Source organism: Colias eurytheme, chromosome 11, assembly GCF_061535395.1.
Source record: "Colias eurytheme isolate Ceu_HAF_F1 chromosome 11, ilColEury1 Martin Lab GWU primary, whole genome shotgun sequence".
NCBI lineage: Eukaryota > Metazoa > Arthropoda > Insecta > Lepidoptera > Pieridae > Colias > Colias eurytheme.
Window position 1 is genome coordinate 7,136,297 of NC_142990.1, and position 24,237 is coordinate 7,160,533.

Genomic DNA, 24,237 nt, shown 5'->3' on the forward strand with positions numbered 1-24,237 from the left:
GAAAGGATTCTGTTACATACAAACATACAGGTGAAGCTAATAAAAGCGTGTTAATACAGTGTTTTGATCTATTTAATTTTGTTGTCATTATTAAATTACATATTAAATATATTAATTGTTAATTATATTACTTAAATTTATATTAAAAATGGCGAACCTCGAAAGTTACCGTTTTGAACCATTATCTTGTACGAATACTACAAAGGCAACTCCTGACAAAAATCGGTGATCATAAATATATCAACATCTATTCTTGATGATTCTTATTTTTTTCGTAACTAACTAACTACTCCGCTGTAGTAATATTGTTTTACACACAATCTGTTGGTTGCCTGGAAGAGATTACTTGTTAGTAATAAGGCCGCCCTCTGTGTTGTTTGTACTAGTTTAAGTCCTATTGTACCCACTTTTGTTATGTTGGCAGCACAATAAAGTGTATAAAATAAAATAAAATAAAATAAATAACTAATTCGGAACCAACTAACAAATCGTATTTTAGCAATAAACTTTCAATATTATTGTCTAGTCACGTGTAATAGCCGTAAACGCTATGTACTGCAGTTAATACATAGCTATAACATTATGACGTCACAACTGTGGTGACCAGTCATGGCGCGTTTGTAGTCACGTGATTCTAATTTAAATTTCATCAATTTTTAATTGCTTATAATTAACGGAAAAAAAAATTTTTGAAGTTATTTGTATTAAATATCAATATTATTAATAATAAAGTTTCAAAATACATAAAAAAAATCAATATTTTTTTTTTATTCAAATACTCAATTTCGTATCTTAATATGTAATTTATTTATGATCATAATGAATAATAAAGTCACGTAGTCCAAAAGGAACAAAATATTCAGCACCTTTTCAGTTTCTTATGTACGAAATTATTATGTTTATGGCAAATTGTAATTCATAAGTATTCAAAACGGTTAGTGACTGATTTGCGGCAGACCTCAATTGGTTATTGGGATTTAGATACCAATAATATGACATGATAGGAAATGTTCAACAATTTGATGCAACCACAAAATATGAAATTTATTCAAAATACCATTTATATGAAATTTTAATTGAATAAATTTAACATTCCGTGTAACTACAGATCGGGTTTCGTTACACAATATTACATTCAGAAATAAAAATATTATTATATTAGGTGAATCGTGATTGAATCCTAATCAAGAATAAATTCTCTTTTAGCCATATTTTGTTTTCATTACACCTTTACAAAATGCAAAATACTCAAATATCTGCTCTAAGTACAAAAACAAATAGATTTACCATAATTATAGCGCAAGCAACATAACTCTTGTGCTATATTTTATGATTTGAATTTATTATCATCGTTAAAATGTATCGTATTAAGCATTTATACTATGTTGCGCGAACAAACAATGCTATCTTTTTCGATACAAGCCGCTGGTCCCTGCTCCACCCTCGGTGACGAATGATAAAAATAAAATAAAATATAGCCTTTATTTCACTCATTAATTATGAAACTGTTTTGGAATCTTATATAGGGAATACTAAAAGTTACATTATCATTAAAAAAATATACACAAATGTAAGAAACTTAGAAAATGTGTACAAGGAAATGCACTTAAATCTGTACTTCATACATACATGTAATCAGAACAGATTCTTTTTGAAGATTAATCAACGTTCAGATCTGTATTGTTATATAAATCGGGAGTTAGGTATAACAAGGAACAAATTATTTAACACTACCCAATAGGCAGCAAAATGAATGATAGAGTCATGTTATTTATTCTCAATTTGGTCTAGACTTTTCATGTAAATATATCTTGCGGTAGGTAAATATTTCTCTATGAGGGACAAAATCAACAACTATTCAAATAAAATTGAAACTATTAAATTAAAGTCCTTTATTATAAAAAAAATAGATTAAAAAGAGATATCAATATTCTAAAACACGATATAAAATCACTTTATAAATTTTGATGCATAAAATATAAATTATCTAATATATTATTTATAGTTCAGGATCCATCGCCTATTTTTGCAAGTGATTACTATCAAGCTAATTTTCCGTGAGTAGCTTTATTTTGATGAGACGCTCAATAATTTCCTATACGAAACTCTCGATTGTGGTAGCTAACAGAGGTAACAAGGATACATTTTTTTGATTTGATGGTTCTCAAATATTTGCCGCCTATTTGACGCCATCCTGTTACAAATGACTCGAAATTTTGTGGGTCATTTGTAACAGGATGGCGGTTCTACAGGGGTCTTAGTACGCAATGACAAAAAGAAAAATGATGGTCAGAACGCTGATACCGGATACCTTAAGATACTGTAATATAAAATATCTAAATAGCATCTTCACCGTGTGTGACGCGCTTAAAAACGTATTCAATTGCCCGTATTTGACAGTTTACGTGACATTTTAATATTATCGTGTAATACTATTGGACGGATAAGTTTTATCCAAGCATTGAAAAATCGGCCCTTAATGTAGCACCGCGCGTCCTTGTGTTGTTTGACGTAGATGCATATCAGAAGAAACTTCACTCATCGACTTTCTTTACGCACAAGTACGAGGTCACCCTCTAGAGTCAGACCAAAACTTATCTTTATAAGAATTAATAAATAACTTATATTTATAATAACGTGAAACGAAACCTTTTTTCCACCATTAGATAATATGAAAAGCAGATAAAATGAGGGACAACCCTAATAAATAGCTCATTAAATTATAATATCCACCTACTTATTTAGTATAAATATACACACAACATTATAAACCCACACTTAGCTCCGTCTGTACAAATTACCTACGCGTCAAAGTATGACCTTACAAAACCTTATGGTTCAAAATAGAGCACGTAAGGTGAGATTTCAGTATGAAAATTACGGTTTTGCTGAATATTGTAGCACCTCTTAACTCAACCTGTCTACCTAATTATTCCGTATCTTTATGATATCCAATTCAGATACGGTTATAAATTTTTAAATCCCTTTTAATTTTTACTTCATTTATCATCCTTTTATCACTGATATTTCCAAAAACCGAATGTTTCAAATGGGAATAAAAAAACAGATTATAACCATCCAATTATTTTCTTTGAACCCGATTATATTCTATACAATGAATGTATTTTTTCTACATTATATAAATGTTTACATACATACGTAAACACGTTGTTTAATTTACTAAAATACGAAAAAAACCTTAAATCTTTGTATCAACTTTCACTAAAATAACTCTTGCATCTTTAAAATATTTTCCTTTAATAGTTTGTATAACAGAACGTCCCAATAAATAATTTGAACCGCAACAAATAATAAACCTCGCACTGACATATCTTTCACACAAACGTCCGACAATCCATTACCACATGAGTGAAAATATATGAGTAAACATACCGTCCCGTAACTGCCCTTTGATATTTTCTATGTAATCACTCATCGGTTGTGAGAGTAGACCACGTGATTGATTGCAGCAAACATAAAAGTTTTAATGTGAAATTATTTGTTGAATGTTTAAAAATATTGTTACATAAATCATATTAAATGAACAGTTATTTTGAAATATTACGTATCGAATCAAACTGGTCCAGTATGTATCTGTTGACCCACATATAAATTTTATGTTCCTTAATATACCTATTTTAAGGAACTGCACCCTCCAAAAAACTCCAATAAAACCATTTTCACACTTTTATTCCAAATCATACACAACTCAATACTTTTTTGAATATACCTTTCACTATCTATGTATTTCCTGTACTTACGACTTCATAGCTATGAGCTATCCGTTCCCTCCAACGTCTATCAAGTGTTAAATCCTCATACCATCCTTCGAATTTCCAAAATGGCGGATCCAACAGCCCTCTTTCCTTCAGAAAACCGGTTATAATATTGATTTATCAATATTTTTCCCAAGTATTAATTAAATAAAACAGCTGCCGTTAACAATGGCATACAATAAAGCATAGATTTTTTTTTTTAATAAAATTTCAAGACGACAAATGTCGACTGTACGTTATTCAATTAAAATTCAAAAACAGCGATAAAACGCGGAAAATAAAACGTCATCTCGTTCGTTTCGTTTGAAGTGCCCACAAATATTTAAGTGTTCACTTTCGTAAAGGGGACTTTATGTAGGACTAATATTTCGCGAACGTCTCTTCTCCCTGTATTTTTGCGCCAAAGTTACGAAATTTTCTTGATTATATTACGAAAGTTACAAGTAAATTACAAATGATTTATGTTATTGTTATCCTTGTATTTTTTTTGTGTGTTTTATGTGTAGTACCTAAACGTATAGTAAAGCCACAGCAGGAAATTTGTTGTATGATCGTATTTTAAATTATTTATTTTTAAACTTTGGTACCTTTTCTTTACTACTCTAAAAGTTAACATCATCTCAATTACTTACTTACTTACTAGAGTGGCGCAGGGACCCAAAGTGAGTCTTGGCCTCCGACAATAAGAGCCTCCATTTGACCCTATCCTGCGCCATCTCTTGCCAGTTTTCAATCTGGAGGCTGCGCAGGTCTTTGGCAATTTCATCTTTCCAGCGGTACCTGGGACGTCCAACCGGACGGCGTCCAGATGGCTGTCCCAGGTACGCTCGTTTCGCTGCTCGATCTTCCCCCATTCTTTCCACATGACCGAGCCATCGGAGTCTTTGGGCTTTAATCTCACCTATGACGTTTGGCTCGGCCATTAGATCTTGAAGTTCTAGGTTTTTCCTCCTCCTCCAAACCCCTTCTTCTGTCAACACTGGCCCAAACATCTTTCTTAGGATCTTTCTTTCAGTAACTAGGAGCTTGTCTTCTTCTTTTTGTGTCAGTGTCCAAGTCTCGCAGCCATACATTAAGATAGGTCTTATTATAGTTTTATAGATAAGGATTTTTGTGCGCCTGCTGAGGATTTTCGACACCAGTACTTTGTGTAAGGCTGCACTGCAACGGAGGGTATTTTGTATCCTTATTTCGATTTCTTCTTCCCTAGTGTACGTATCGGTCACAGTGCATCCCAAGTATTTAAATTTGTCCACACCTTTATAGGTAGTGGCTCCTGCTACAAGATCGATCTTGGGTATTCTGCTGTTTTTGTATCTCAATTAGGCTCATCTCAATTATACTTACTATTTTTATATCAATTTGACATAGGACAGTTGAGGAATGCGTTAACAGCAAATCTGTTTTTGCAATCAAAGCGAGAATTCTGGAAAGCGCCTCATTCATCTTAATTATTCATGACCGTGATATCGATCCCACGCCGGCCAACTAACATCACAGATGTTCATATGGACTAACTCTTATATACTGTGGTATGTATTTAAATGAATATTCACTTATATTTAACGAAGAAACCATTGTACTTTGTTTTAAATACTGTTCACTCGGTCGCGACAAACTTTAAATTTAATGTAAATACGTGAAAAGAGAAGAAAACATTGTATTCCAATTTGGCTTGTATTTTTATTGCTTCAGTTGAAGAATTGCAAAACGAGTTTTCAGTAATTTTATCCTTAATTAAAAAATTCAAGTACAACAATGAAGGTTCTACGGAATGAGATTAGGAAATCAAGAGTGAAAGTTTAATTGTATTTCTCCTACCAGAATAAGCAAGAAATTGCTCAGGATTCACTTAAACGGAATAATAAATTTTAGCGACTACAAATAAAGGAATTGTATTTTAACTAATATCAACAAAAATTTAATTATGACTAAAAATTTAAGATATAGCTACTATAACATATATAAATACAAAAAAAAACAATATGGATATACATATAATAGATAGACTCATTAATTTTCCTAAGGCTTAGGGCCGATTTTTCAATGCTTGGATAAAACTTATCCGTCCAATAAAGTATTACACGATAATATTAAAATGTCACGTAAACTGTCAAATACGGGCAATTAGAATACGTTTTTAAAATGGTAGTTTTATACATTATTCGACGAATAAGTTTTAACCAAGGATTGAAAAATCAGCCCTTAGAATAGCCACTCAAATATTTATCAACCATAAAAGATAATAAAAAGCATTAACTTTATACCAGTAAATCGAATTACACTAACTGTATTTATTATATTACAGAGTTCGTAACGTCTAGCGCAAAATATATTTTATGCTAAAGGTACCTTTCAAAGGTATGACGTCTTTACAAACAACTACCATTACTTCAATGAATTTCACAAAATATACATTACACATCTGACCGTAGATACTTAATGTATTTGTATAATTTGTAGGTATATTTTAACTATGAAAAATCTACAATCAATTTTTTCATATACATAATGAAGTTGTGTATTATTTTTAGTGATGCATCCATAATTGCTCTTCTCATCGGTCATAATTGAAATTCATTTCTGAGATCAATTTATGATGAGATGATGCATTCAATACCAAAATATGCAAAGTAAAGAACATCACATTTCGCTTTAAAAATTCTAACGATTACCATAATATCGATAGGAAACTTAAACCAAAAAGAAGGCAAACGTCCAATTACGAACTAAACTCGTTAAATTTCCTTTGCGTTTCAATTCGTACCTTCCTCCCCTGAATCGAATGACCAAACTCGTTGAGAAGTTAAAGCATATTCTAAAATTGGATTTGGGATACAGTCTTTAAGTAAAGCTGAATGAAATTAAATAAGGAGTATTTCGCCGAATTCTCGGAGATATTCCAAGATTTTTAGGTTATAAGTGAGAAATGAGCCATTGTTGCTGCAGTATAGACGCTTAGGCGAACATTAAAAGCAGTCTTATAACTTATGACACGAGATTATTATTAAGTCTAGGTAGAAGTCGACTTTCACTTCGACGTAAATGCTCGCATCAAATAAGCCGCTCTCACAGGAAATAAGTTAGGAGCAATATAACTTAACTCTTTGAAAGTGCAGATGACTGCATAAAAATATACTAAATATTTGACTAGGGATGTACAAACTACTATGGCCCGTCCAACTTCTTCAGCTAATAGGGAAGTATCCAAATTCCAAACAGCTTTTTGTAGCCCATTAACAGATTTAATTCTAAATATTTGTTTATGCAAACAACAGTTTACCGGCCCTATACCTATTTTCTGTTTTCATAAATCGCAACACAAGATTATTTTAATAAGTAACGATACTTATTAGTATTACGCAAAAATATTATAAGATCACGTGGTCATTTTCAATTGTGCAATCCTCTGTACTGAGGTTGTGTGCAATGTTTTTATTCAATGGTTGAGGAATAACTTCTACTAAATAAATACGGTGCCCTCGAGCGAGTCTTATCTCCTCTTTCATTGTGGAAACGTTGTTTGTGTTACAGAGCTTATATTTATAGCTTTATAGCGCGGCGAAAACTGAAATAGAATTAAAATATATAAAAACAAATTCAATGTTGTTCGCTGTTGACGACTAGATATCACTGTAAAATCGCTTATACAGTTTGAATGTTTGAGAATAAACTGTCTTATTTCTACACTTTTAAAAGAACAGCTATTGTACCACCCTGTAAGATATATCAGAAGGGTTTTATTATACAATTTTCACAGGATAATATATACTTACCGTTATGTCTGCTCTGATCAGATTTTGAACTAAAAGTTGTACGCAACGCAAAATTTAATATCGGACACAATATTTTTACACATGTCGAAGAAGCAAAATTACCTAAACCAAATAACAAAGGTCTTTGACCAGACCCATCGATCTGGTTTTGATCTCAGTATTATCGCGTTAACCCCAGTGATGACGTTAATCTGGTTGAGTGTTGATGGACCGATTGAGTTACGTCTCACACGCGAACAACAGTATATAAAGATGTGAGTATGTATCATGTATGTATACATTATTCATATTGTATGAAATAATCAAAGTTCAAAACAGCTTGCTTAAGTATAGACAGAAGAATCTAATCGAACACAAAATAAATTAACATGCATTAGTTTTTAATTCTTTATATTATTTATTACTTGAAACTTGTTCGTAGCGGTTGCAAATGTTCAGCGAGCTTAGTTCCATCCACAGTCCGAGTCTATGTTATTGAGTGCTACGAAGTGAAATTCTGAATTAACAGACCAAAGTTTGGAAGCATGCCCGGAATACAGCATAAGGCTTATGTAACGAGATTATAGGACCCAAACATTACGGTAGTAATACGAACATACGCGTATTTATAATCTTCGTAGAGATTGCTACAAAATTTATGAGTATCTTGCAATTTCTAATCGTCTGGTTCATGTTTGTTACGTTTTTCCTGAATAGTATTTATTTACTCTTCTCTTTTTAGTGGAATAACTACAAAATATAAATTTCTAATCATCCCATGCCTTAAATGAAAGAACTAACCATAAATCAAAACAAGTTCGCATTCTCGAAAACCAATGAAAGGACATGAAAGGAAAGCTCAAGCCATAATGCACTGCAATACATTGTCGTGTTTTCCTTTCTCGTAGTTGCAAGCAATTTCGTGTCGTGACCTGAGGCGGACTTCACGCAATATCCAGGACAAAATGAAACGCTGCTATCTATCGGGAGCCTTTATAAATCTGTCGAAGATAAATTATTATTCCGAACGGTGAGGGCAACAAAATATGTACTTATTTTACTATTGTTGCATAAAGTAATTTATGATATATTTATGATCGCGGAATAAAGAATGATGCCTAATCAAACGTCTAATCCATCTATTACCAAAGAATACGGTATAATATTTCGCACCATTATCTACTTAGGTTACATGTTAATGAACGATGGATAAAGGCTTCTAATGGAAAATAATTATGATTTTAGCCCTGACTTTATTGGTGTACAGATTTCTATAACCGTAAGTATACTTTTAATATATTTTAACATCTATTCATTACATTGACGATTCAACTCTATCAATATGAATACTTGAATAGATGTGCGCTTTAAAAAGTTGAACTGGACTTTAAAAAATGTTTTTTTCTTTCACTTCAATCAGTGAATCAAATTTAAATTCAATCACAGTTTTATTTTTCTATGTATTATTAAATTAGTACCAATCGCCCGCTCTACGAAGTTTTGCCGCCACGTGCCGCTTTTCATCGTAGGCAACGTAATATGAACTTTTTTCTGTTTAAATTAGTTTTATTAAAGGTATATATAAAAACAAAAATTAGTAAAGAGTAGATACTATTTCATAATTTAGATTTTCTACATAAGCTGATTATTACATGAAACCGTACCGTACGTACAGTACTTTATTAATAATGGCGTTTCAATGTTCCTTTTATGTAATATATTGACAACTTTTTTGACTTTATTTTATTTAAATAAAAGCGTCTATTGCTTTAATAAAATAAATAAGCCAAAAATCTTCACTTTACGCGAAGGGAGTATTTTATATTTGTAGTGAGCTTTTTTGTAATTTGATATTTTTAAAAGGAGAAAACATAACATTTAGATTACTGTTGAAATAGATACCAAGGCATACAACAATAATATAATAAATTAAATATACACGTTAAACCTTGATACCCAATTATTATTCTCTAATGTCCATTTGTAAATTGATATCGGACATGCATTCGTGCTGATGAATACTTTATAAACACAGCTTAAGGTCACGTAGCACACTATACATTTAATATAATGCGTGGTACATTACAAGTTGAACGTGAAGTGAATAGTGTACCCACCGCCTTAAAGGAATGTATTGTTTAATTTTAGGAAGCATTAAGCAGCGACATCGGCCGTACGACAATGTCTACGTAGGCTAGGTTAGCGTGGCGCTGCGGCGCCGCTCCTATCGACCGTTGCCTGTTGAATGCCGCCGAGCCCCCACACCAGCCACCCTGTCGCCCCAAGACCTTTTCCCACCCCCTTTACTTTTCACGTGCTTAAAATAGGAGCGTGCGATGTCGATATTTGAAACATTAACTTTCCACAGAACACTTAGCTTCTCTCTTTACCACGCTAAATAAAGTGCCATCATGAAAATATTACATTCACTCCGATGATTTGGATTTAATGAACTGGAAATATGATTTGTATTGGTAACGGACTTATGTGATGGAAATGTTACTTTAATGGTATTAAAAAAATAACATAGGTATCAATGAAAGATCGTAATTCTTGGAGATACGTAGATATAAAAGCATTATATGTAATTATCAAGATTTATTTCCTAATCCATATTTCACAAATTAATTATTTATTAAGTTTTCTCCTCCGTATCTATAAGACACGTTTTCCTCGAAGCTCAAAGATTCAACTTTGTTTACTGTTCAGTGCTTTAATTGTTAATGCTAATTGCTCAACGGTGCATACATAAGCGTTTAAACTATGCTGTCATTGTGTTCCATCCTGCAAATTTTCCTTGTTGTTATTAGGCTTAACGAGCTTAAGTACATTTCATGGCTCTTTTACATAAAACAGTATTGTGAAAGTATGGCCACTTTCCTGGAAGCAATATAAATTAAATAAACTTCCATTACGGGCGGCTATTGATCGCTTAACTCATTTGAATGCTCGTTTAATTGTAGCAATTATTTCACGTTTTATGGCTATTAGTAATCAACACAAATAACAAAGTTAATGTAAAAAGCCTTCTTTTCAAATAACAGTTATTTAAAGCATTTTATTGTACACGTGAATGAATAGATACATGATAACACATTGATTTTCGATTAAATGTGAAAATAGAAGTATACAAATGCATTATATTATTTAACACACGGCGTTTTTAAATGTGAAATGAATAGCTCGCTAATTTTGATTAAATGGTACTATTTAAGACTGAATTAGGGAACATAATGGATAAAAGCTGTTGAACATTAATATAATAACAAGAAGATTAATGGTCGTCAAAAGTCTCACTGTCAGCTTAGCAAAACCCCGCATTTTGCAAAATTATAATAAATGCCGGATACATAAGCCAGACTGAATATTGTCGATAAAGAGTGAATGAGGCATTTGCTCCGCCATTTAGAATCATAACTATGGAAAATGACAAGCGATTATATTTGTGCCGGTCGTACAACTGAATTCAACCTTGCTAATAACTTTATATCGTACCTAATGGTATACACTATACAATCTACAAATTTTACAAAATTTGTTCACCTTTACCTTTTCAAATACGTTTATTGAAAAATTTTAAAAGTAAATAGCATATTGTAATTGGATAAAGTCATCTGTTACAAAAAATAGCTAATATAAAAACGAAAATAAACAAGGGGCATAAAATGTAGTTATCGAAAGCTTTTAAAGAAAGAAGTGGGATTTTTCTCGCTTGAGGGAAACAATTGGAGGCAGCTTAGAAGGTTTTCGCTGTGCATTGAAAATGATTAAAGATACAAGAATAAAGAGAATTTCTGATAAAGCACTTTCTACGGTTCCTGTTATCGGTAAATGAGCATGCGCGAATGAGATTGTGTCGTGATTTACTATCTACTCCTATCGCAGGTACGTAACCTTTTCAGCTTACGTAAGCTTTCCGGATATACTTCCACTTGAGGTAGAATTAATTTAGAGCCACCCTTCTCCTTTGGACATAAAAATAATAGAGCAAAAAGTAATATTTTCCACGATGGAGAAACTAATTTGTATAGGCCAGTCAACCTTGCGGGTGTTAATTAACATCGTAAAGGAAATTAGCTTTGTGAATACTTATCATCGGACTTAAAAAGGACAAGATACAAAAGCGGAATGGTTAAAATTGGCAAAGTATTTCTAACAGTTAATATAAACAGATTTAAATAAAAAAAATATGTCCCCCAAGTCCTAGTACAACTCGTGCCGAGGGTTCTTCATTGTTTGAAAAGTTATAACAAGGTCTTGTTATTTTATTAAGACAAATTCCATTTCTAAGCATTCTTAACAAGTAGGTAGTAGGTACCTAGGTAGTGCACAGAGCAGAGAGGAATGAGCTGAGATGGTGTGTTTAAAATGATTGAAAAAATTTAGATGTCTCTGTTGTAATCATGATGTATCAATAAAATCACTGCAGTCTACAAAAATATCACCACTGTTGGATGCATGGCGATCGTCATCTGTGCGTATTTCTGGACATATTCTGTACCGAACCACACAGTTTCAGTCCTGTTATATCCTATAATATTTATAATGTTCAATAACATTATATAAATAAATAACTAAGTAAATAAATAAATATGCACAAGAACAGAGATGACCTCTTTCGAAACAAATTATCACTAAACAGATGCCAGAGCGCCATCTATGATCATATATTGAAACCATTACCCTTCGCCTGAAAATAAAGCGCCGAAGCGCCTGAAAATAAAACACTTCTCTACCGCTAGATGGCGTGGAGTGAAAGAAAATTATTTTTATTATTCACAAAATAATAAAGTATCCATTCTTCAATTGAGATCTTGTATAAATTAAATATATTTTTTTTATATTTATTCGTAGTCGTATTTCACTTCATATTGTAACTTTTTTTTGATCGAATGTGTTCTCGTAGTGTCTGGTTAGGCACCAGGTATTCCTCAATTCGCAATAAATAGATTTAACATTTTTAATACGCTTTAGTTTTATTTTCAGGTAAGAAAAGTCACAACAGGTCCTTTTTAGTTATGTGATAGAGAATACGGTAGTTCCAGAGTTTGGTCAAATAATATAACAACGTGATACATAAAGGTATATCCACGTATTTTTTGCCTGCATGTTTTAATGACAATTGAAACGTTTCTAGCTAATTTACTTTTAAAGTATAAAGTAATTTTTTAGAGTATAAAATAAATTTAAAAAAATGTAAAATTATTGTTAAAATATATCTATAGATATGCAATAAGCTAGCTTATAGAGACTATGCACGAAGGTATAAAAATTGTTATACCTAATTATACAGGGTGTAATCGTTATGTGTGCACAGGCGATTATTCCGTAACTATTACAGATATCAAAAAACTTTAAACTGATACCGAAAGTACTTAACTTAATGAGTAAAATGGCCATAATACATTTTTAAAAATAAAACGAGAAATATCTAAAAAATTTACTTGAAACCCTCCCATACATTTAGTATGAGATACGAATATCCCATGTCCATTTAGTATGAAAGATTTTAGCTTTTTCTTCCTTTTCTTGGATTTCTGTTTTAATTCGATACTTCGCAAATTTGAAGGGAAGTTCATTTAGATACTGTAAATAGAGCTCCTCATTCTATTGCACAATGAGGACATCACTTCGAAAATCTGCTATGAATACAAAATGTATGGGAAATAAAATGTATGGGAGCGTTTAATGTAACATTTTTGGATATTTCTCCTTTTATTTTTAAAAATTTATTGTGGCCATTTTACTCATTAGGTTAAGTACTTTCTATATCAGTTAAAATTTTTTTGAAATCTGCAATAGTTTCGGAATAATCGCTTGTGCACACTTAACGATTACACCCTGTATATGTTATGTATATACTATTATAGATATGTTATATACTACACATATCTATAAATCTCTGCTTGATTTTTCTAGTACTTTTTCCTTGCATCACCTGCCTTGTTATTCGTGAATTTCGAGCGAGCGAGTGCCTTTTCTGGTTAAATTCAATTGAGTTAACCAAAAGTGCCAAAACTTTTAAATACAAAGTTGCAAATCTGAAATAAGGACTCTACTGTTTGTTGTGAGGTGATTTGGTACTTTCATTGGTTGTAGGTAAAATTATGTCATCATTAAGACTAGACCGATTAAAAATCAAGTTACTATATAATAGTAGATACTCGAATTTGAATGAATAAACCATATCATAATATTACCTACACCAAAATTAGGGGAAACGCTGATTAGATAAAACATAAATCGAGGTAGTGCATACAAAATTAGCAACACAGTCCCTCTGTTAATCTATTGAGTATGGTTAACATAACTTGTAACTATAACATAAGATTCTAGATGAATTCAAACTGTAAAGTGCGTAAATCCATTGAGCGGGAGTGGCGTGTAAAAAATTCACAAAAAACAATTGAAACAAAACAAACAAATCTTGGCGACAAATCAGAGCTCCCTAAATACTTCCTAAAATGTTTTCTTAGAAAGTTGAGGTACATAATATACGCTCAACCAAGTACAAGTGAGTTTAGCACCAAATTCGAGTATAAAATCGCCAATCCACGACAATGTGCTTTTGATTAGTTGTCTTTTGCTTCAAAACTCATATTTTACTCACATTAACTTTTATTGTCAAGGAAACATTCCGTGGTGACTATACTACCTAATTGCAATCCAAGAGAAATAATAAAAAGTGTAGATCGATTCAGAATGAACTTTGTATACTTAAATGATTAATTAACTTATTTTATTTAAATGACTTACACTGAAATCTGGGAGCAAGAGCAATATAACGAAGTATTTTCCAGGAATTATAGCCAGCAATTTATGGATATTAATATGTACTTGAAAGAATAATATATCGCCATGTACAATGGCGATATATTATTCTTTCAAGTATTCTTATTTAAACAGTCCATTAATAAATTTAAATTATTTTATTTTTTTATTCTTAATAATACCTATCATAATCTCTCTGTGTGAAAGCGCAAAGATGCAAATAAGACGCAACTTGTGACCAACCGACCGATTTTAATTTTAAAATGTTATATTTTAATGCTTAAAAAATTTTTAATTGATTATCTAATAAAGATTACGCCAAAACATGCTGTAATATTATATTGTAAGTAATACCTTAAAAAACCATGTTTATATGTAAATTATAAAGGATTTATTTACTTAAAGAAAATAGGTACTGTTTGTATTTCCTGAGCCAAACTCTTTTTTCGCAAAGAGCACTTAGCGTTTAAAACACAAATGAGTTTTATCGAAAATACTTTGCCGTTCACAAATTGTTAGGGTGTGTTTTGTTTATTATACTTTTACCAAGCTATAAGTACTTCGACGGCGTTTTCGTAAGACGTAATTACATTTCGGAGAGAACATTAAGTACCGCTTACACACGCTTAGGTTTATACAACTTATATGTATGTTATCATTTATGAAAATGACATTCCTTTTACAAGATACGCTTGATATTGAAAGTTAATACAAAATTCATCGTTTAAGAAAGAAAGTTAACACAATTCGAAGCCCTATACGTTTGTAATTGGAAGCCGAATTGACAACATGACTGGAAAGATTTTCCCTTTTCTCTAACAAATTTCAAATTAACTTCAATCAGGCCGTGTCAACACCTTTCAAATTGTTTAAACTAATCACTGAGACTCCACCGCAAACTCAACTAGTTGAGATAACTAGATTAAATAAATAACATGGTTCTTGACTCAAGTTTCATTTTGAACTTTACGATATTGTATCAAATTCAATTTTCGCATCGTTGGTATTTTTCAAGTGTTATATGTATTTTATCTACATTTTTAAATGCTTAGCTTTGAAAATAAAGATCTTTTGTTGTACAAAAAGTGTTATCGACATTCAAACATAAAGTAATAATTTATTAGATCAATTGAATAGGAGTCTTAAAAATAAATAGGTATAATAGAGAAATCTTACCATTAAAATAGTATTATATTAACTGTGGCATTACATTTCAACCGCTTGCCTACATCTTGATTAACTATTGTTAACCCTAGAATTGATATTACGAACATACCCTTAGAATAGGATGTATACTCAGTCTATTAATATACTACTAATGTCTTACTCTGACCTCTATTAGATAGATGAATCGTATAGTATGTAACAATATGTATTTACCTTTCTCCATACCAATGATATATCTCTACAATAATTAGATGAAAAATTTCAAACCTAGATTAATTGGTGCAAAACCTAGACAAGCAAATAATTATCACAATAAAGGTAGTATTTTATTGTTAATAGCGAGACGAAATTACTTATCATAACTTAATTACATACGCTGGTCAGTTGTGGATTCGGTAAACGAGCTATTATTATTTTATTATATTACAAGGAACTGTTAATTGCTGTTTGGGCGTTTAACAGCCCTAACTTTGGAATTTCTACGTAAATTTCAGTTTAAAATAGAATGTAACTTAATTATTAGATGGGTATAATGTTTAAGTTATTTCTCGAAAATTTTTCGTAAAAATCTTATGTATTTTTATGTCTAAAAGTTGAGGAATAAGAAAATATTTCAGACAATCAGGGTTACTTTTTTATTAATTAATTAAATATATCTGGGTATCTATAATATAGGTATAAATATTATAGAAAGCTTCTGCGAACTTATTGTTTTTTTTTTCAGATCGATAAAATGAAACATTACCCATCAAACAATAGCCTATTTGTATGACGTAACAGTAAAAAATGGATCGACTATAAACAATGCAACGACTGCCTTTAGCGCCCTTTGTGCAAATACATAATATGCCTTTTACTTTTTATATTTAAAAATCAGTATTTGTCACTAAACATACAAAAAATGATACAAAGGGCTTATCATATTATTACAACAAATACTATTTTAAGCAATCGTTACATAATTCATATTTTCCTGAAAATAAACAAACAAAAATCAAGTAAAATATAAGCACACCATATTCAGACAAAGCTTCTTCATCGCCGCCGCAAACTGATTAAATTTTGCAAACACAATTTCTGGTAATCGATCGTCAGCCGATTGAGATTATATACTACAGATAATTTTAATTTTATATTATTAAAATAGCACTTGAATTAAGTGCCTACTGACTATTGCTTAAAATAAAACACGAATGCTCAATCATCTACTGTAGATAGCGACCACTTAAAAAATAGTCTTATTTAATTCAATTTACCCAAATAAAATAAAAAAAATAATCATGTATTTTTGTCTTATCACATAACATCATATTATGTTATGTGATAAAAGAGCGCAAATAAAGATAAGTCCTGATAAGTTTTACGCGAAACTATTTGTATTAACCTTCTTACGCTTATTAAACCTTCTTAGTCCCTCCAGTTAAACTTCGAAGAAACCTTTAGGGCCGGCGCCCACTGCCGGCACGGCACGGCATGGCACGGCAGAGCATCCCGCGGCGTGCAATGGCATCCCGCGGCGTGCAGTGGCATCCCGCGGCGTGCTGCGTGATCCCGCAGCATTCAGTGGCATGCCGTGGCATCCTGCTAAAAGCCCCACTAATGCTGCATAAGTTTCAACATTATTTCAACTAGCTAGCAATCATAATTCCTCGACCCCAAAGTACGCCTCGCGGGATGCAATGGCGCGCCGCGGCATTCCTTGGAATGAAACAGAAAGACACGTCATGCCGCCGCATCCCGCGGCGTGCCGCGATGCTGCAGCATCCTGCGATACGTCGCGGCATCGTGGCATCGAAATAAAGTAACTTGAATTCTAAACTGATTGAAATAATATTCAAAATAACTTCATTAGTAATAAAATCCTCTGCCCTGCCATGCCACGCCGTGCCGGCAGTGGGCGCCGGCCCTTACGTGCGTAAAAGGTCTTCGGTAATAGTATGAGTAATGGAATAAAACACGATAAGTGCTAAAATTTTGATGACCGTATTAGCGTAGTTGTTTAAATGGCGTAGTTGTTTGTTACACCATATGATGCAATCGGGCAGCAGAATCCCTGTAATATTAGAGAGTACCTACTAATAGACTTAGACCAAAACTACGAGTATAGGAAAATAAAATGTCATTGTTTTTGTTATTTAGTTTTATAGCATTTAAATTTTTTATACATACTTAAATGAGAAACTGAAGAATATAAATTCCGCCTCGTGTACGATTTTTTCTAGTATTTAAAAATTTATTATAATTTATTAAGTTACCTAATTATTAAATATCTTTGTAGACCTATGTTGAAGTGAAATCAGACGGCGTTGTATAGATTGTAGTATATCTGATAATTTGATCCTGCGTAGAAAGTGTATATTTTAATATATTATATGCTTAATAGGTTTAAATAATTAGAGCACTCAAAGTATTGGATAAAACAAAAACTATTTTATTCGCCATTAAATAAACGAAGCTCCACAGATTAAACAAGAATTCCGCTGAGAATTGTTGTTTATTGTTTACTGCTGCTTTCAATTCACTGAAAGGGAGGGATTTTCTACCCATGTAACGTTTATCAGTTGTCACGTCTAGTTTAATAAACAGAATAAAAAAATATATGTATTTCTTATTAACATACTAAAACTCAATGCAGTCTTGTAAAATCCTGCATTGGATTATAATAATTATTCCCGCGGGTTCAGTTAAAACATTTTAAGTTTAAAATTCATAGATACGGTAAATCTGTTTAAGTCGATGTAAATCCGTAGCAGTGCCTAAAATTACATCATCCTGGAACATTCATAGATCTATTATAATCAATACCTACTTATTAAATATTATCATAGATAGCATATATTAAGACGATAACTAGGTAAGTATTTCTGCTTAATAATAATTTAAAATAAAACGCATGTTTTAAGAAAATGTACTTAAGTTATGACTTTTATAATACTGCAGCCTTAAAAGCACTCCCTGTTCTACTATATTTCATTATTATTATTCTTATCTCCATTGTTCTTCCTACATAACACTATTTTTTCAACAGATAGTCTTGAAAATTAAAAACTAGGTATAGCAGAAATTCTTAGAAAACACAATAATACGCATACGATGATTTTCTGTACAATATAGTTGCGTATATAAACTGTTTATTATGCATACTTTTATTTTATGATAAATTTTGTAGTCATAATTATTATAAACACTGGTAAACTTTACTTGAATGTATTTCAGCTCTATTTCTCAACTGCTTCTAAAATGATATAATGTATCTTAATATATTTCCTTTTAAACGAATAGCCTACATTTATTCGAGTATCCATCTAAATTGGAAATGTCCATAAATTTCAATTTTGGATAGCAATAAACATGACCACGGCGGGAGGCTTGTTTTTAAAGAATATTATTGAAGTTATGAGATTTTTTTCCTTTTCAGTGGTTACAGTCATAAAACTTGTATAGTTGAGTGGGAAAAGTAAATATAATTAACCATCCGTCTCTCACCCTCATTTCATTGTAATTAGAAACTTCTAATGAGTTGTGTCGCTAGGAAAACTCAGGGACAGTATGCTAAGATACATGGTGTTGTTCTCTTTATATAAGGATACGTTTAACGTTTATTATATAACTAGCTTTACCTCAAAAAACGCCTCAAAATCCGTTGCGTAGTTTTAAAGATTTAAGCATACATAGGGACATAGGGACAATAAAATTGCATAAAAAAATTACATAAAATTGAGTAGGTATAGTATTAAGTTCTTTTTTTACTTTATTGTTAGCGTTTAAATAACTAAAAATACAGTGAAACTTGGTTAAGTGGGACCTGGATAAGTGAGAAACCTCCATAACTGGAACTCATGCTGAGGTCCCAACACTTTGGCACTGAATTACCTCTGTTAGTGGGACGAGGTAAACCTCTATATCTGGGATTTGTTCTTTCGATTTATCATCATAGTTACCTCTATAACTGAGACAGCAAGTAAATTTTATGTGCATACACCTCTGTAACTGAGATAACATTGTTTGTTTACTCATTTTCATTCATTTCATTTCATTTCATTTCATTTCATTTCATTTCATTTCATTTCATTTCATTACGTAAGTACACATTTTGAGCTTCAATTACCTTCAGTTTTAGTTTCGCTTTACTATCATACAGATGTTTATTTGAAAAATGTCAAAACGAAAGCTACAATCGTTATCACCCCTCTGTAAATGAGACAGATATTTATTTATGCCTGTATATCTGAGACACTGGGTAAGTGGAATACCTCTATAAGTGAAACGACATTGCAGGTCCCTTGATGTCTCACTTAACCAGGTTTCACTGTAATTATAACTTCAAATAAATGTCCCAAACACACTATTATAATAAAAAACGGATTATGTTTAACCGCTTAGACTGAAAAGACTGAATGAGTGAGGTAATAAAAAAGTTATCTACGTGACCTCGCGTTCTTGGTCTGTAAGCGATCTTTCAATCAATTACATCGTTAAATATTGTAAATTACCTAAATTTTCCTTGAGTTATATGAACTTCTATTTTTAATATCGAATGTTATAGTCATCTCGCCATAATAATGCCTGCTTACGTGTAACAGATTTTATGTAGACACGTAAACTTTGCGTAAATACGTCGACAGTGCTGCCGTAAATCATTCACAGTTTGTGGAAGGCTAATTAAAAAGAAAGAAAATGCTTTCCCATTTGGAACCCATAAAATTTATCTCACTTAACTTATTTTCGTACGTTAATCTTGAACGTTCTAAGCAAGTTCAAAGCATTCGCAAATTAAATGTTACAAAATGTCGGTTGATGCTCAACGTTACAATATCAATATTATGTTGCTCTATAACCCTCTAAAATCCAGCTTATGCATCATTAAAATCAGCTAAGCTGTTCCCAGTTCATCATCGGTAAACACATACTATTTTTATTTTATTTTTATATCCGACGATATATATTTATATATCCGACGAATATGCGATTTGATTAATATGCGATAATAAAAATTACATGTAAACGTATTCTATAATCAATGGTAGGCTACAATCGAATTTACGAAAGTGTGTAAAACCACACATTTACCTGCGATAAGACTGAGGAGCGACGGGCCAGCTGCGTCTCGACCGTAGCACGAGCGCCACTCGAGGCATGGAGCCTTGCGGGTTGCTCATTTGTGGTGCTGATGTGCGCTTGCGGCTCCACCCGCGTTTGCTGTTCGCTCCCCACAGATGCGGGGAACCGTGTTCTGAAACCCATTCACATAATATTAACAACGAAAACCAAAAAACATAATTGTAAAATGTTAAATACAAATTCAAATATATTGTCGAATTCGAATAATGCTACAAAGAGTACTATTATATTATATGTACATTTTAAATTGCCTTAAATTCATTCTGCCTATAAAATGTCGATATTTACGTACGGCAGCTTTGTACAAACAACAGCTGTCCAAAAGTTAAAACTCGGACGTCGGGTGAACTGAAAACGGATAAACATGCGCCATCCCCAAAGCCGTAAATTATAAAGTAGGATTGTATCTTTTCTCTTTATATTATTGTTGGTTTTGTACACGGCAATGAACCTATAACAATTCCCTACCTATGAATTTTACGACTCAGTAACAATATTGAAATTTAAAACATTTTCATGTGATATTTATAAATTTTGTCTATATTTTGATGCCATAAAAAGATAACTATTAGCCATTACAGCCAATCATTAGAGGTATTCCAGGTGTTTCCAACGCATGCATGAGTCATGGATCAAAAAATGTTTTACTCTGAAATAGAATACATAGCTAGCGAATTTATTCGGTTTGTTTCATGTAAAAGCGAGGGTCGAGGCTTTATGACTTTTGATTCAGGGAACTGGCTTCGCAATTACTCGCGGTGAGCTTATTCGCTATAGCTCGACTAATTATTTATGTCGAGACGGCAATATGTTCAAACCTTTGATAAACGGGTTCGTAGTCTTTAAAGGAAAATATTTATTTCAATACGTATTTCTTTCAATCGCGACTTTTGGATGCTTTATTGATAATTCTAAAGCTTTTTTAAAATAATTCCTTTTATACATAATAGCAATACGATTTAATGTTCTTGAACGTAAAGGTTCGCAACACGTGGCGTACGTCACGTATACTTTATAACAGCGTAACACTGTAACTGTAATTTACAATTTATCGATCTTCCTATAGCTGGTTAAAAGGTTTCTTTTTTTATGTAAATAATGGTAACCTGTAGGTGTCTGCTTAAACACAATAAAGTAATTTTATTACGATGACGAGAACATGTCAAGGTATATTTCTAAATAACGTTAGCTGAGTCTACGTTTTCATTGTGAATTCAAATTTATAACGAATGGGAAATATCTTCATATTTACAACTCATTATGATTTCTTTAATATTTCAACAGGTTAATTTTAAATCAATTTCATTCGTTTGCTTCAGTAGTTGCGTATATTTTATTGCTTTTGTATTTATTTAATATTTATAATAGTCCGGGATCCATCGCCCATTTTTGCAAGTGATTACTATCAAGCTAATTTTTCGTGAGTAGCTTTATTTTGATGAGATGCCCAATAATTTCATGTACGAAACTCTCGATTGTGGTAGCTTACAGAGGTAACAAGGATAAAAAAATTTGATTTGACGGTTCTCAAATATTTATTACGCAATTTGTAGGACAATATGTCTGTTGAATTATATAAGTAGGTATTAAATAAGTGAAAATAAAAAAATCAGCTGGTTAGTAATCATTTATGATGACTTCGTTATCGATACACATTGGAAAGGGGGACTCTTTGATCAAACCATATATTTTGTAGGACAAATATTTTTTCGAATAATTTAGATAATTATCTTGAGATTGAACAAAAAAAACATTCAGTTAGTAATTAATATTTGAGAACCATCAAATCAAAATATTTTATCCTTGTTTCCTCTGGTAGCTACCACAATCGAGAGTTTCGTACATGAAATTATTGGGCATCTCATCAAAATAAAGCTACTCACGAAAAATTAGCTTGATAGTAATCACTTGCAAAAATGGGCGATGGATCCCGGACTTTAAGTGATAAAATGTGCATAGTGACACCGTTTATTTAATGCCATGCAATACTTAAGAATTGAATATTATTTACTTTTGGCTTGATATTATTTGAATCGACATGTGGATTGCATTTGAACTATTTTAGGAATTTAGATACGAGATTCCAAGCGTAGTTATTGTATCCGCTAGGTAGAGTTTCATATACCTACCCTATAGCTGCATCACGAATTGTATTGCGTTTTGCCTCGGAAACGTTGTATATTTCCATGTATTATTTAATATTTTTATTTTATTAAAATATATATTTTATTATTACTTACAACCTTCGTCACGAAAATGTAGAGATTATAAACACAATTAATATTCCTTGTGTACATAAGTATATATATTCTTTTATAAATACTAAGTCAGTAACGATTACTTATTACAGCACAGGCACCATTTGATTTTAGTAGTAAAATTATATTTTTCAAGGTTGCAAGATAAATGTTATGTGCAAACATATCGTTTAGCATAGCGTTGTGAAATGTTTATGCAACACACATAACACCTGACGAAATGTAATGTTTAACTCACGTAGATAACTTGGCGGGCCCTGTTCGGAGCAGGCGCGGCGGCCGCGTGCACTCAGCAAAACTTCCCGGCGCGGTCTCTCGGTCACTTCACTCAGTCCCATCTCAGACACATCGCACCCACCACCTTCATCACAACCCTCTTCAACCACACACGCGGACATCACTATACCCGCTTTATTACTTAATCAACAGCCCACCGGAGCGACAACCGTAAAAACGTCTAGCAAATGGCAATGCCGTCCACTTTATTATTCCACATAAACGTCACAATTTTATTGATAATTTCACTCACTGGTCACATGAACTCGACAGGTATTTTTTAAACCGGGTTTCTTGAACCTGAAACAAAATGTAGGTTACGTTATTTATTGTAGAGTTAATTGGTATGCATTGGTTGAGATCTTTTGTGTAACCACGTTTAACTGGAACGCGGACGGTAAGCTCCAATAAAGAAACGAGGCGATTTTATTTTACCTTGATTTAAAAAAAAACATTGTCCTATCCAATAATAATAATTGGTTTACACTTCAACTACGATGTCTTCTCCTTTTCAATTCATTCACAATTATAGAGGCATTAACATTCACGTGAATAATTTTACCTTTACAAAGAGAAATAATGTTTAGCCATTTAATTTTACTCAACATTTTGTATTCAAGTAGCCGTATTTAACATAGCACCAGGAGCAAGAGATTAAATATAAAGAGCCCATAATAATAGCTCTGTAAAAATTTGTTGCGCATTTGATAACTTCTCAAAAACTTTTCGCAACTTCGTCGCTTGGAATATTTGCGTCAGAGTCTTTAATTAATACCCTGCGACGTTGGCCTCTAAAAATATTTATCCCTTAACAAACAGTCTTTCAAAGAACCGACAACTCTACAAGTCAAATATTCTCGCACCTAGCCCTTTATCGATCCAGAAACCCATTACCGTAATAAAATAATCCTAGGGGACTGTGAACGCCGACCGAAGTTCTCTGATTGGCGTTTATTCCACATGTCATAATTTTTTAAAAAATATTTTCATATAACGAAGTAGGTATAACAAGGGTTTAGGGTAAAGCTGTCGTTTAAAAATATTATGCTGTTATATTCGCAATTTGTTGTCGTTTTTGCTCAATAATTTACATATTTTTCGAAGCCTACCTAC

General features: G+C 32.1%; 1 protein-coding gene across 2 annotated transcripts in view; it reads right to left on the reverse strand.

The window, feature by feature from the left end:
- dnc (phosphodiesterase dunce) overlaps positions 1-23,363 on the reverse strand; it is a 239,804-nt gene extending 216,441 nt beyond the window's left edge. Inside the window, exons 1-2 of one of the 2 annotated variants that reach the window (XM_090106914.1) lie at positions 23,087-23,363; positions 20,540-20,702 (exon numbers count right to left, since the gene is read on the reverse strand). In XM_090106914.1, coding sequence (XP_089963040.1) covers positions 20,540-20,702; positions 23,087-23,246 — 323 coding nt within the window. In that variant the 5' untranslated portion in view covers positions 23,247-23,363. The remainder of the gene's footprint in view (positions 1-20,539; positions 20,703-23,086) is intronic. The other variant, XM_090106915.1, reaches the window with a different exon arrangement.
- Between the last annotated feature and the right edge of the window lie 874 nt (positions 23,364-24,237).